General features: G+C 53.4%; 1 protein-coding gene across 1 annotated transcript in view; it reads right to left on the bottom strand.

Moving 5' to 3' along the window:
* Positions 1-13,043, bottom strand: part of LOC116815921 (carbonic anhydrase 15-like) — a 37,692-nt gene extending 24,649 nt beyond the window's left edge. Inside the window, exon 1 of the mRNA XM_032764717.2 lies at positions 12,955-13,043. Within this exon, the coding sequence (XP_032620608.1) occupies positions 12,955-13,015 (61 nt within the window). The 5' untranslated portion in view covers positions 13,016-13,043. The remainder of the gene's footprint in view (positions 1-12,954) is intronic.
* Positions 13,044-14,721: the final 1,678 nt, after the last annotated feature.

Below are 14,721 nucleotides of genomic sequence, written 5' to 3'. Positions count from 1 at the left end.
AAACCTACTAGAATCCCTTATTACCGAGCATTTTATTCCGGCATCCAGTACCAGACCCATCCTGCTGGTCTTCTGCTTCCTACCATTCAGCATCTTCTGTCTGAGACGCGGCACGAAGAAGGACTGAGCTATCCAACAGCAAACACCTCTCACGCAGGACACCTGTTGCTTTTGAGCCTCGCGGGGCAGCACCAGAGGGTTCAGTCCAAAACTGTAGCCTGTCTTCCTTCCACAGGCCTAATTCCATTCTCCACCATGGGAGTTTTGCCTCAAAACTACTGATGGGCTTGAGCCCTTCTTGTACTTCATGAAACTGAATTTCCTCTTCCCTGCAGCCTACAGCAACTGCCCACGCCCTTCACACACACACACACACACACACACACATATACACATCAGGGAGATACAGATTAAACTGAATCTCATTTGTATAGATCACACTCATAGTTCTAGCCTCTTGAGATCCCTTTGTGTTAATTCTCTGTCCTCTGCAGCAATTGTGATGCCTCCCAAATATCACCTGTACATTTCAATTGTGTGCTTTTCACCTCTTCTTCCAGATGACTGTAGAAGATGCTAATTAAACTGGATCTACCCTCTATCCCTGCAGTACCCACACTAGAATCACCTGCCAGGCTGATATGCTGCCATTCATCACGGCTTTGTTTATACTGCTGCCACAGTTTTGGATCTGTGTCGCTAATCCTGGCCAGTCCGGTTGGAATTAATTGTGAGAACAAGATTTCATGAGACCCTATATCAACGTGCTTTAGTGACCATCAAACACAATAGGTAGTTGTCTGCATGCCTTCATCCACTGACACCGTTGTGCTGCTATCAAAGGAACAGAGTCTAGTTCACCACGCTGGACCTGTTCTTGAATCCATCCTGCTTAGTGCTCACGAACTATGATTCTCTTATCTCTAGGTGCTTCACAATTCAGTCCCCACTTTATAACAATTGCGTCGTTTTACTAGGAAGATCTGCAGGTTGGCGATTGCCAGGATCACTCCTATTTTGTTTTCTCAATGCTTTTTCTCCAGTCTTACACCAACTCCCCAGCATCATCCTCCCTGTCAGTTCTGAACACATCAGGGTTTTGTGATGCAGGGTAAGCAATCTGCATACGTTCCAATTCGTCCCCTACTTGTTCTTTAGAGACCGTTCATTTTACATGTTGTCCTAAATTAATTATTAACTGGCAATGACCATCATCGCTATTATGACAGTAGTGCTTAGATGTCACCTGATTTCAGGGCACCGTTGTTCGAGGTGCCGGGAAAACCCATGGTCAGAAACAATCCCTGCCCTAAAGAGCTCACTGTCAAAGTATACAAGACAGACAGAAGGCAGGAGACAGGAACTGAGCTCCTCATCCCTGCTCCAGCCCCTGAATGCCAGGTGAAAGGGATATGGCAGCATCCGAGGGCTCTATATGCCCTGTTTCTGGCTAGTAAAGAATTCACCCATCCCGACAGGGTGGGAAACAGCTAGAGGACTGCTTTCAAGTAGAGGACGACAGACTATGGCAGGGGGAAGAGTGGGTGAAGGGGACAGGGGAGGACACACTGGAGGGGGGAGAACAGGGGGCAACAGCTTCCTGTCCAGTTACAAGAAATGCCTTCCTGTCTCGGGCATTTCCTTGCCTTCTTCCCATCCCATAAAGCCAGCACAAGCTCTCATAAAATCCACCCTCGCCTTAGCACTTGTGTTCAGTTCCCCATCATCATTTTTACTGGACCAATTTTCCCTTTTATCTTCTGCCTATTAATAATAGATCTAAGGAGACCTTTCTTAGGAGCGGAGATCTTCACTGCAATCCAGCCTTCAATATTAGCTTTTGCTCCTCTAATTATCCCTGCAACCTGCTTTTGTTTATTTTTATAGCTCTTGCAATCCTCCCCCTGAGCAGATTGATTGTATTTTTAACCTCCTTATAATTGCTTGTCCTATTCTTTACATCTCCACTTAACCAGCCTGGCCTTTGTTGCCCTTTTGTGTGTTTACTCTGGATTTAATCAAGATGAAAAACTCGGCCACAGTCCCCTCCCGGCTCATTTCACATATTTCCACATTACATTTCCAGACACCCCTTTCTCCTTCCCACAACGCTTAGCACTTCTCATCCACAGACAGCAAAGCGCCTTCCCTGGCAGCACCGAGAGTTAATGGACTTGCTCAAGGTCATAGAGCAAGTCAGTGGCAGAGATGGGAACAAGGCTCAGGAGGGCTGTTTCCCATGCTGGTGCCATGCCAGCTGGGCCATGGGGTCTCTCTAACATCCCATTACTCTTGATACTCATATATTACAGTAGTCCCCAGAGGCCTCAGTCAGCGCCCCATTGCACAACGTACTGCATATACATACATCAGATTGTGAGCTCTTTGGGGCAGGGACTAAGTACAAAATGAGAAAACAGGTGGGGTAGCACAAGGTAACAAGGACATGATTAAAACTCAGTAAGGAGCAGTCACAGCCCACCAGCCCTTGTATTTCAAATCCAGCAACGATGGGCTCACATGACCCTCAGGGTTCTACAACCTACCACACCCATCACCCATACATGGTTCAATGGCTAACAAGGTGACCACCTTGGCTGCTGCAGCGAACCATGTCCCCCCAGGAGAAAGCTCTCTTGCTGAGCTCTCACAGTCAGTAACTGCGTCATTAGAACCTACAGTCCTCGTTTCTAGCCCTGGCACTAGGGAATAAACCTCCTGGTCCATTGGCCTGAGGCTCCTACAGCAATAGATCAGTGTCACCCAAACTTCCACTCTGTCCTTTTCGGATGCTGTGTTAAAGCAAACTGTTTCCTTCCTTTCTCTCTGCATGTCCCTGTCACGGAGTCCCCGGGGCGATGCTCTGGAACTGGTCCCCACAAAGCCAGTTAGGACTTTGGGGAGCCTCCTCTTCCTTGGAGCAGACTTGTTCATGGCAAGAAGCTCACATGGCTTCACCTCCTGGGTCTCTCCTTGGAGCATTCAGCATCCTCTGCCCCTCCGTGCGCTTCCCACAGCAAGTCTGCCCAGGCAGGGTCCTGGGGAAGCCATAGGGTCCTGCACCCCCATTTCGCAGTCAGACGCGACTCTTAGCCAGCCAGTAAAACAGAGGTTTATTCGATGACAGGAACAGGGTCTAAAACAGAGTTTGTAGATACAGCGAACCGGACTCGTCGGCCGGGTCCATTCTGGGGGGCAGTGAGCCAGACCCCCACATCTGCCCTCAGCCAGCTCCAGACTAAAAACCCCCTCCAGCCCCTCCTCCTCTGCTCAGCCCCTTTCCCGGGCCAGGAGGTCACCTGACCTCTTTGTCTCCAACACCTTCAGTTGGCACCATTGCAGAGGAGGGGCCCAGGCCATCAGTTGCTAGGAGACAGAGTGTCAGGCATTTAGGTGCACTGGCCCTTTGCTCTGCCAGATACTTAAGAACTGCCTAAGGGATACTGAGGTACCAACACAGGATTCAGAGAAAACATTAAGAACATTCCTAGTTCATCACAGTCCCTTCACAGGTTTCGTTAGTCTTCTCTCCGAACCTGAGAGCCACCCATAGCCACTTTCTCTAGTCCTGGGGTCTTTGTCCCAAAACTACCCATGAAATTGGTGATTCTGTTTCTCACTTTGTCCTGGTTATTGGTAGCTTGGCTGTTTTTCTTACCCCCCCTTAACCTCCCCACCCCACACACACACACACACACACACACGACTGTCTCCAAGGAAATCCACCGGTTATTTGTTTGTTCTCTTTTCAGAAACTGCCGAGCTGGCAGGCCGGCAGGCAGCCCCGTATTCATCATTTTCTAATTCACTGCAGCTAAACTATCACTCAGTCCCCAAGGCTGCAATGGATCCTGCCCCAGCTTCATCACTTTGGCTGATTTGTTTCTCTCCAAAGCTCTGGGATGACACACTGAAACTTCTCAGTCATTTTCCTGCTCCCTGGACCTCTGTCCCCCGAGCCAGAGGTGGGGGTGAATCTCAGTTTGGGCACAAAGAACTGTGCAGGTCGTTTGGGAAAATGTTGATCTCCTGCCTTTGGGGTCTCTGCATCTGTTCATGGGAGCTTTGAGTCTGATCCTTGTCAAAACCAAACATCTCCCAAGCCCTGCTTCCTCCCACCCCTCCCAGACACAGCTGCCCTTTCCCCCAGTGACTTGCCATCTCCTCCCCTCCTCACACACACAGCAGTGGAGTGTCAGCCTGAGCCATCACCATGGGCTTAGGCCTAGGTGATCAGCGACCTGCATAGCACAGTGAAAGAGGTCATGTTGGCTAGTTGTTAGCACATGGTGCTGGGAGTCAGGATTCCTGCGTTCTACTCTCATCTCTGGCGCTGCCTTGCTGTGCAATCACTCAGGGACAAATCTGACCTCAGTTATCTCCAAAAGCTGAAAGTCATGAACACAGAGCCAGGTCTCCTGTGGCCCTTCCCGGCTGTGTGCCTCAGTTTGCCCATTTGTCAAGCAAGAATAACAATCCTTCCCTACTTCCACAGAGGGTTGTGAGGCTAAACCTGTTAGTCACTTTGAACACTGCGGAGAGAAGGCATTGTGCTGCAAAACTGCAAAGGTAATTACCTACAAGAGCCCACCAGAGCTACAGGCTAGCCTGCAGCACAGGGTGCATGATACTAATACCTCTGTGCTCTGGGTTATGTTCACAGCATACACGCAGAGAAGTTTGCTAAAAACAGAAATATACTTGCTGGAAGGTGCACCATAACACTGTTTAGAATTCAGTACACCACCACACAGGAACCCCAAAACACAGGAAGCTAAAACTGGCTGCTCCCTAAAAACAGAGCCACAACTCACCCCACCTTGCTCTAGAACTGACTCTGATCACACGCTTCCCTACAGAGCCCCCTAACCTGTAAGCAGGACCAGAAAGACTGAGAATTTCAAAGACAGACCACAATTTTAAACTAAATTGCAAAACATCATGCGCTGGGGCACTGACAAAACCTCTTCAATGCACCCTGAGGCTCACACACATTCTGGAGCAGACTGTACATTACCTTGCCCCATTGAAGTATCACCATCCAAACCCAGCAAAGGCAAATTACCAGAGAAAGCTTCCTCCAGCTTCTCCCCGCAGAACAGGATGGAGCAGGCTTGTTGCTAAGTGTGCAGGGTGCGATTGCCAGGGCCTACTGGAGTCACTCGCCTCCTGCTGCACACAGCTGGCTGTCACCTCCCTCACCCTGGCTGCAGCCAGAGCTGTCTCATCCATAGGATGGATCAGGGCAACCGCCCTGGGCTCCATGCTTTGGGGAGCAGGGCCCAGGGCAGCCTGGGGGGTTAGCGGGGGGCCTGACACCAGCAGCAATGAGAAACCTGGCCCCAGCCCACCTCCCTTACCCCCCGCCGGTTCTTGGCATCGCTCGGAGGTGGGGGTGGAAGCCAGGAAGAGGCTGGGCGGTGGTTTGAGAGAAGAGGTGGAGTACGGGCGGGTCCTGAGACAGAGACGGAGGGTTGTCCCAGGCCCCCTAGGGACGACCCTGCCTGCACCTGATGTTTCCAGGTAAGATTTGCGCTGACCCCCCAACCCCTTTATTTCTCCAGACTCCCCTCTGCCTACGCTACCGCCCCTTCCAAAGATTAAATCAGCTGTTGGACGCAAGAGCCAAAGAGTCAAAAAACCCCTCTGGCACAATTCATATTATATTTCCACACCTGAGCATGCAAGGCCGAGACGTGCTCTGAGCCCCATGAAATAGTCATTTTCCTAGGAGCGCCGGAGCAGAGGGCATTCAGCTGGTGGGCACCAGGGCATGCAGCACCCGCCTCGCCAACAGCATGGCCCCTGCTCGTAAGCCCGGAGCCGCCTGCCTTGAGAAGGCCTCGAGATCATTTACGTAACCCTGTCTGGCACATTCTTCATTGCTCAGGTCTCCAGTGGGAGACACCCAGAGCAATTAACAAGGGTCAGTGCCCCGCTGGCCCCAATCTCTGTGCCGACAGCGCTGGCTTCATTTGCAGCATGGCCTCAGTGCAGCAGGGAAGCGCAGCACTGCACACGGCGGGAATGCAAAATAAGGCAAGTGACTGGAGCCAGCACTTCCCCTCCTCCCCCATCCCCGCCAGCAGCCCGGCCGAGCACTGTCCAGTCTGCATCCCGCTCTTCCAGACCATCAATGCTTAGGCAGGGGACTAGGTGGGTTCATTGTGCCCAGGGTGGGAGGCGTGTGGGCTGAGACTGTACAGGGTGGAAGCTGGAGGGGAGGTGTCCCAGGCTTGGGGGCAGACAGGGAAGGGTGCATGAGGAGGCGGATGCGGAGGATGGGCAGGGACAGGCTCCCCAGCGCACAGATGGGACGTGATGGACGGGGCACCCACGGAGCCGGGGTTGCGGGGGCGAGGCACGGGGAAGGGCACACGGTGACATGGTCACCATGGTGCATGCGGGAGAAGTTTCTCTCCTCTGAGCGTTGATGGCCAAACTCAGCCCTGGCAGACGCTGCGTTAACTCAGCCCAAGTCAAGCGGGGCTGAACCGGCTGCTGAAGGTTCTGCAAACACCCTGAGCAGGGAACTCTTCTCCCCTCTTCCGCTCCCCGCTCTCACTTTCCCTGTGCTGTGCGCTGTCCCGCCCGAAGCAGCAAAGGGGCTGGGACACGGACAGTGCTGCTGCACGGCTGGTTGCTCACAGCCAGACCCAGCGGGGGCTCGGCTTCCCTTCCCTACTTTGCCATCGGTTCTGCTCTCCGCTCTACCCATCAAGAAAAGCTAATGGCCCTTCATGTTTTTTTCAGGGCTCATTTCCTCAGGCAGGCAAAAGTCCCACTGACACGCCCAGTGATACCTCCAGAGTCACCAGCCATCTCAAAGGATGTGCTGCACCTTCCTGCCACCCCCTCAGCACGGGCCCGGAAGCACAGCAAACTCAGGCTGTGTCAGACCAAAGGGCAGTGAACCCCACCATTTATCTCGGCATTTTATCCTGCATCCTCCAGCATGGTACCGGAGAGCTTTGCACGTTTACTCCAGGGTGCACATGAAGTTTTCTGTATCTCTCTGCCTAGCTGTGCAGGGGGTATAAGAAAGCCAGGAGAGAGCATCCTTCCTCAGCCCCAGGCATTGCCTAGGTTGTGAGCTCTTTGGGGCAGAGACCCTTTGTTCTGGCAACAGGGTCCTGGCCATGACTAGGCTCCTGGCACTACGATAATATAAATAATACGTGATATCCTCCAAGGGCTGTGAGCTTGAAATGTTGCATCCCGCTATGGGGCTGACTGTGCCTATCTCTTCCAACTGTGCTCAGGCAGAGCAAAGAGTCATAGCTACAGGCCAATTAAACTACTCCTGAGTTATCTAAGAATATCAGTCCTGCCCCTACCGCCCAAGGCACTCTGAGGGGACATGCCAACCACACAGCAAGCACACGGACATCCAGGAGGATGAGAAGCCCAGGTGAGCCCTGTAAGGAATCTGTCCCAGATCTAGAGGTGATATTTGTAAAGAACACTCTTGTTTTAGGGACAGCCTTTGGCTTCTATTCCTGTCCATCAGCTCAACAGTGACAATGGGGCCAAATGAAGTCTTCCCACCACATTCTGTCTTGTACCAGCTTCACAGTTCTGTTCCTCTTTAAACCTTTTTGTTCTGTGTCATTTTTCACCATGTCTTTCCAATGCATCCTCAGTCTTGCCCTGTGTCTAGCTTCTTGCACTCTAGTGTGTATCGCCATGTACAGTGTACTTTCTGGGTCAATTCTGACCATGTGTCCAAACCACCCACTGTCATCTTTCTTCTGTAACAGGCTTATTACTTGCTTAGCTGTTTTCTTCTCGCTTCCTCTTTTGTTTCATGTTCAAGGTCTCACAATCAGTAACTGAGTCATTAGGGCCGACTGTCCTCATTACCAGGACATGCCTTGAAACTCTCAGTGTTCCCCTCAGCCAGTCCATTTCTTCAATCAACACCTTTCATTCGTTGGCTTTCCTCACACTCCAACCCATACAAAAGCGTTGGCAGGACAACTGGCTCATACATGCCGATTTTTGCTTTGATTGAAATATCTTTGGCCTTCGAGATGTTACAGAGTTTTATGAATGCAGTAGTGGCTAATTCAATTCTTCTTTTATGCCATCTTCACAGTTTCCATTCTTCAGTACCTCCAAGGTACATGCATTTTTTCCACTTGTTCTAGTTCTTGGTCTCTGGGTTTTATCTTTACCTCTCCCTCATGTCTTCCAGTTGCCAAAATTTTTGTCTTCTCTGTGCTGATCTTCAGTCTGACTTTTTCTGCTTTTCTGATCCACCTTGTCAGCTATTCTCTGTAAATCCTTCTTGGTCAATATCACCTGCGAAAATAAAGTTGTTCACTGTCCTCCCACACAACATGACACCTCCCATTGCATCTCTCAGTGCAATAGCCACTACTGCTTCCAAATCTGGTGATAACGTGCATCCTTGCTTCTAAGTCATCCTGAACCATTCCATCAGATTCTTGTCTATTGCCACCACACTCATCACCTTGCTGTAAATGTTTTTCATCAGCTTGATCCATTTCTTGAGGACACCGGACATGCTCAAGACTAGCCATAACCCTCTCTGCCAAATGCTATCAAAAGATAAAAGTCCTTCTGATTTAGGGGCAGTAGATAGGTTGTGATACCTTCAATCAGCAAAGTAAGTTCATCACAGTGAATTCAAAGCACTGAACAATACACACTTCTGCCATTGCTACAAACTCCCATTGTGCAGTTACTCACAATTTCTTAAGAATTCATTCATTGTGCCCAAGCACTTCCCACACCCCCGCTCACACACACACACACAATGGATGTGATCCAAAACCCACTGAAGTCCATGGAAAGATTCCCATTGACTTTGGCTTTGGATCAGGCCCTCTAGCCCCACCTGTCCTAGCCCGAGCTAGTCTAGAATTCCATCTGATTCTCAATTTCCAGCAGATCCTAGAACAGTGGGATCACAAATTTCCAGCTGGATCCTCTCTGCACTGCACTCAGATGACCTGGACCTGAAACAACCTCCAGTAATGCACTCAGAGCACTCCCAGGCATCTCCATTTGCATGTGGTGAAACCTGCCCATCTGCATGAAAATGGTCATTTGCAGATCAGGTAATCTGAAGCCTAACTAGCCAAACAATTCACCTGAGGATTCAGCTGGCACATTTATGGCAGGCCATTGTGTTCCTTCTGCTGCCCACTGTGGCAGAGCATCAATCGCCCTTGCAGGTTCTTCTGCGAACTCCTGCAGTAGTGACTTCAGTTCCCCAATGTGATCCCAACAGGGAAACCTCCTGTGCTTTGTGGGGCTTGAGTTTGCTCTGACAGGAGCAGAGCTGTGCTGCAGGCCAACTTCCCTGTTCGTAGGTACCGTGTGACACTGGACATCTGCTGATCCCTTGGGCAAGGAGCAATGACCTGGTGGGGTGCTGTGCAAAAAGCCAACGAGCCAGACAGACCGAGGACACATCTGGGTGCTGAATGCACAATGTCAAGGGGCTCTGGAGTTGTCTAATTAGGTGCAAGTCAGGCAAAACCAGAGTAGCAACAGTGTTACATCACACACACCCCATTCCCCACCAGTAAGGGACTGTACCTAGGGGCAGTGCAGTTTTTACACCCAGTTCAGTTCTTGGCTCTTCTACTGGAAGTGCCAAACACAACAGACAGACACTTGCCTGGACTGGAGCAAGGGTCAGCCAGGGAGCTGGACTGGAGCTGTCAATCATACATTGCCACAGGCCTCCAGAGCAGTTTCCTGACTTCGGTCACTCAGGGCTTGGCTACACTTGCAAGTTGCAGCGCTGGTGAGGGGGTTACAGCGCTGCAACTTACCCGGTGTCCACACTTACAAAGCTCAGCCAGCGCTGCAACTCCCTGGCTGCAGCGCTGGCTGTACTCCTGGGCTGCTACGGGTGTAGCGAATCCAGCGCTGGTGATGCAGCGCTGCTCATCAGGTGTGGACACTCACCAGCGCTGTTATTGGCCTCCAGGGTATTAAGAGGTATCCCAGAATTCCTGTCTACAACAAACCGGAAGGTACTCCCCGGAGCTACCAAACACAGCTGCTCTTTGCTCCAGCGAGCGAGCCGAGCCGAGGCTTTGGAATGTTCACAGCTGTTTGCTTGAGGAGACAAACAGCACGGCGGGGGGGAGGGAGTCCGTCGGAGAAGCTGCTTATCTGGTCTGAAGCCTTTTTACATTTAAGAGTGATTGAGAGAGGGGTGGGGGAAATGGCCAGAATTTGCAAGGCAGGGAGCTCACAGTGTCTGCTCCAAAAATCCGCTCTCTCTGTCTCCCCGACGCTCCCTGTCACACTCCACCCCACCCCCCTCTTTTGAAAAGCACGTTGCAGCCACTTAAACGCTGGGATAGCTGCCCACAATGCACCACTCCCAACAGCGCTGCAAATGCGGCCACACTGCAGCGCTGTTCCTACACAGCTGTATGACCACAGCTGTAACTCCCAGCGCTGCACATTTCCAAGTGTAGCCATACCCTCACAGACCTCCTGGGATGGCTTGTACCAGTCACTTGGCAGTGAGATCCAAGAAATCTCAGTCCTGACCCCTTGAGTCCCCCACCCTGAGCTAGGCAGCTTCCCCAGTGCATAGCAATGTGCTGCAAGGTCTCTCATCTTGCAGTCTGAGTGGCTGAGCAAAGGCTCTACAAACTTTGTGGCCCGAGGGCCACCTCTAGGTATGGAAATTGTATGGCAGGCCATGAATGTTCACCAAATTTGGGGTTGAGGTGCGGGAGGGAGTGAGGGCTTCAGCTGGGGGTGCAGGAGAGTGCTCCGGGCTGGGACCAAGGGGTTTGGACGGCAGGAGGGGGATCAGAGCTGGGGCAGGAGGTTGGGGTGCAAGAGGGGTCAGGGGTGCAAGCTCTTGGCTGCGTTTATCTCAAGCAGCTCCCAGAAGCAATGGCATGTCCCCTTTCCTGCCCCTACGCATAGGAGGGACATGCTGCCGCTTCCAGGAGCCGCACAGAGACCTGGCATGCATGGAGCTGGGCAATCCCAGGACCCCGCTCCCCAGCTGGAGATCGAGGGCCAGATTAAAACATCTGAAGGGCCAGATGCACCCCTGCTCTGCATCAAGGTTTGTGGGGTTTCAGGCTAGTCTGGCCAACCACAGCGGCTGTACCATTTAAATTGTCCATGTGTGATGAAGAAAAGTAGGAGCGGATGCTGAACCAAATGGCTCAGAGGCTCGGCAACCAGATATGGCTCCTCTCTCCTGGAGCTCACTGGTCCCACAGGTCAGTAGATCCATAAACAGAAAGTATTAGCAGCTGGGGTCTGATCGGTGCCTTAAGTGAAAGGAGTTGAGAGCCTGGTTGTTCCTAGTGGAGGAAGGTCTGTGTAACCTCAGCACTGAGCAACACATTTATTGGCATCCCTGCCTGAGAAGCCAAAGCTTGGCTGGGCTGTGGAGGCAGCTCTCCCAGCCCACACCAGACATGGTCCGTGCAGATCAGGTGTGAGGCTCATTGGTGGGACAGTGCTAAAGGCTCACATGGCCCCTGCCTATGTTGTACTTGGGCACAGCAGATCAGCCTGCAGAGCTGTGAAGCCAGCACCTCTCACAAGGACTTCTCAGAGAGCTTCAGGCTCAAACCCAGGAGCTGCTGGCAGGACACAGTCCACGCCAGCAGCCTCCTCACCCGGCGGGGCAGGACTCCTGGTCTCCAGCAATTGGAGAGCCAGAAAACTCAGTTCTGGATGCATGCCGTGGGGTCTACATGGAAGCAGAGCTCTTGAGAAGATCTGCCCCTAGCAACACCCCCAAGGTCACCTGTAGCAGAGACACTCATTGAACCCAGAACTCCTGCATCCCGGGCCAGCACCTTAACTGCTCTTACTGCCAGGCACCCGCTGAGTGTTGTTATTGCCAGTAGCAGAGCTGGGCAGCAAATGGAAAATATCACAAATATTTCCACGAGATTCAGTTGGTCTTTCATTGAAATTTCATTTGCTGACCTTTTCCAGCCAGCTCTAATGAATAATGAGAATGAGCCAAACCCCTGAACTCCATCACTGGCCTGGATCCTCACTGACATCGGTGGAGTTACCGTGAATTTACAGCAACAGCAGGGACAGCAGAATCTGGCCACTGGCTATGCACTTGCTCCAGTCCCCCTAAATCCCTAGACACAGCTGCAGCTTCTCCACAGCTTGGCAGGAAACTGCCTCGCTAAGGCAAGAAACAACCAGGTACGCTTTATGGAAATGAGCCCCCCTCTCCCACTGAAATTGTCCTGGTGCCAGCAGCCCGCTGGCAGCTCAGCACTGCCCGGGGGAGCCAGCAATTCCATGGCAAGCCTCCGAGCCGGTTGGCGCTCAGCACCAAAGCCAGGGCAAGCCACTCGTCCCAGCTGCTGGGTCTCTGTCCTGCCCCGCCAGGGGGGTTATGAGTGGCAGGGGATGCTGGGGCACTGGGCAGGGAAGGGCCGTTTGTAGCCCACAGAGAAGCTGGGAATGCCAGGGGCTGAGGGCAGCAGGTGGAAGGCTCTTGCGCCTCCAGTGCTGTTCACAGGCACTCCTAGGACAGGTGATGCCACCTGCCTGCAAAGACAGAGGGGAGCCGAGAGCCAGCCCTGCTCTCCGGGTGTCTCTAAACCCTCCCACACACAGCCAGGGGGAGGAAAGGGAACAAGCCCCGGGCTCTGGCCCCTCAGGCCTTTCCCAGCTGGAGAAGAGCAGGAAAAGCAGCTGCTGCAGCAGGCGGGGACCGAGGCCAGGTAACTGCCGAGTCTGGAAGAAGCGGGCTGGGCAGGGGCCCCAGCAGAGTCCAGCTCCCCCCGCGGGGCCATTCCCGGGGCGCTGGAGGGGCAGAGCGCCGCAGTCACCAGACAACCCGGCCAGATCCCCAGGGGCTCGCTCGGTCCTGCCCCAGACAAGTCCCCCCGGCCCGGCTGCAGCCGCTCGGCGAGAGCCGGGGCCGGTCCCTGGAGCCTGCCCGGGCTGGGGGCTGCTCACCTCCCGGAGCGGCGCGGAGCATCAGCGGCAAAGCCAGGAAAGTTAGCGCCAGGCGCTGCATCGTCCGGCCGGCTGCTGCCCGGGGCCACCGCGCGCTCTGCGGCTCGCGCCCAGCCTCGGCCGTCCGGGGCGCAAGGGGAACCCGGGGCTGCGCTGCCGCCTGCTCGCGGCTCTTAAATATTCAGCGCCGGGAGCCGGGCTGCGCTTAACCCCTCGCTCGCCTCCCGCGACGGGCCCTGCCCACCTGCACCCACCGCGGGGCCGGGCGGGGGGCGCAGCTCGGGGGGCGCATGGCGGTCCAGCAAGCCCCGGCCCTGCTCCCGCTCCGGGTGGTGGGGCGCAGCTCGGGGGGCACATGGCGCAGGGGAGCCCAGCAAGCTCCAGCCTCCGCTCAGGGGCCACTAGAGCATCGGGCTACTGCAGGGTAGACACCTGGCAATGGTGCCCAGTGATTAGAGCTGCAGCCTGGCCACCAGGACTCCTGGGTCCGACGTGCCTGCTCTGCCCACAGCATGGCTGCAGCAAAGCCAGTCAGTGCTGCAGCTAGGCTGGGGCCCGTGCCCATCAGCACTACCCCAAGCCACGGCTTTCCAAGGGGCTTACGCCCTTCCTGAGCCCCTGAGCCAGACCGAGAGACATACCAAGGATCTGCCTTATTCTGAACGGGGGGCACAGCCAGCCCCTCTCTGGCTGCATGTCCCCCACACTGGTGGGAGCTGTTGCTTTGCACAGAGGTGTGGTCTTCTTGGTAAACGGGGACACCGCAGGATATCCTAGAGCAGGGGTAGGCAACCTATGGCACCTGTGCCAAAGGCAGCACCTGAGCTGATTTTCAGCGGCACTCACACTGCCCAAGTCTTGGCTATGGTCCAGGGGGCTCTGCATTTCACTTTAATTTTAAATGAAGCATTTAAAAAAAAAACTTATTTACATACAACAATAGTTTAGTTATAGATTATAGACTTATAGAATGAGACCTTCTGAAAACATTGACATGTATGACTGGCCCGAAAAACCTTAAATTATAGCAGATAAATGAAGACTCAGCCCACCACTTCTGAAAGGTTGCTGACCCCTGCCCTAGAGTATCACCCCCTCTCCACACAGCAAGTGCCCTGCCTACAGACCAGGCCAGTGCTAAGATAGCCCCTTCTAGGGCCAGCACGTTTCCGTGAGCTTACTGGACTGACACCCCACTTCTGTCCCTTGGCTGGGCGAGTTAGACACAACAAATGTGCCCGAGGAGTAGATGGGCCTCACACACACAAAAATAAGGGGGCCCCTTAAGCTGTTAGGGCTCTAAGCAACTGCTTAGTCTGCTTGTGTCTAGCACTAGTTCTGGCCCTCTAGAAACCTCTAACAAAGGATCTAGAGGCCTGTGCAGAGGCCCTGGGGCTCTGACTGAATGGTGCAGGCACAGCCATGTAAGTAAAACTCTCACACCCCATTGATAGGCTGCGAGGGTTATGCCCTGGCCAGGCCTAGCAACAGGGTGCTAAGGAGGGCTGGGGGGCAAGGGGGACAGGATGCCATCCCTCCAGGGAACTTGTGGGGGGGCGGGTGTTTTTTTTAGCATTTGTTGATTTCAATGCTAAACAAACAACCAAGCTATGCTCATTCCAGTAAACTTGTGGTGGGGGGGATTCCTAGGAGGGGTCCAGGCACAAGTGGAGCCAAAAATAAAGAGAAAGGAGGAGAACAAGAGCAATGAAACAGCAGAGACACTCACTGGGCTTTAGATCGGGGTAGGAAAACTTTTGTGCCCAA

Source organism: Chelonoidis abingdonii, chromosome 22, assembly GCF_003597395.2.
Source record: "Chelonoidis abingdonii isolate Lonesome George chromosome 22, CheloAbing_2.0, whole genome shotgun sequence".
Classification (NCBI taxonomy): domain Eukaryota; kingdom Metazoa; phylum Chordata; order Testudines; family Testudinidae; genus Chelonoidis; species Chelonoidis abingdonii.
Note: the sequence above shows the minus strand (reverse complement) of the source record. Positions and strands in the feature narration are given on the sequence as shown.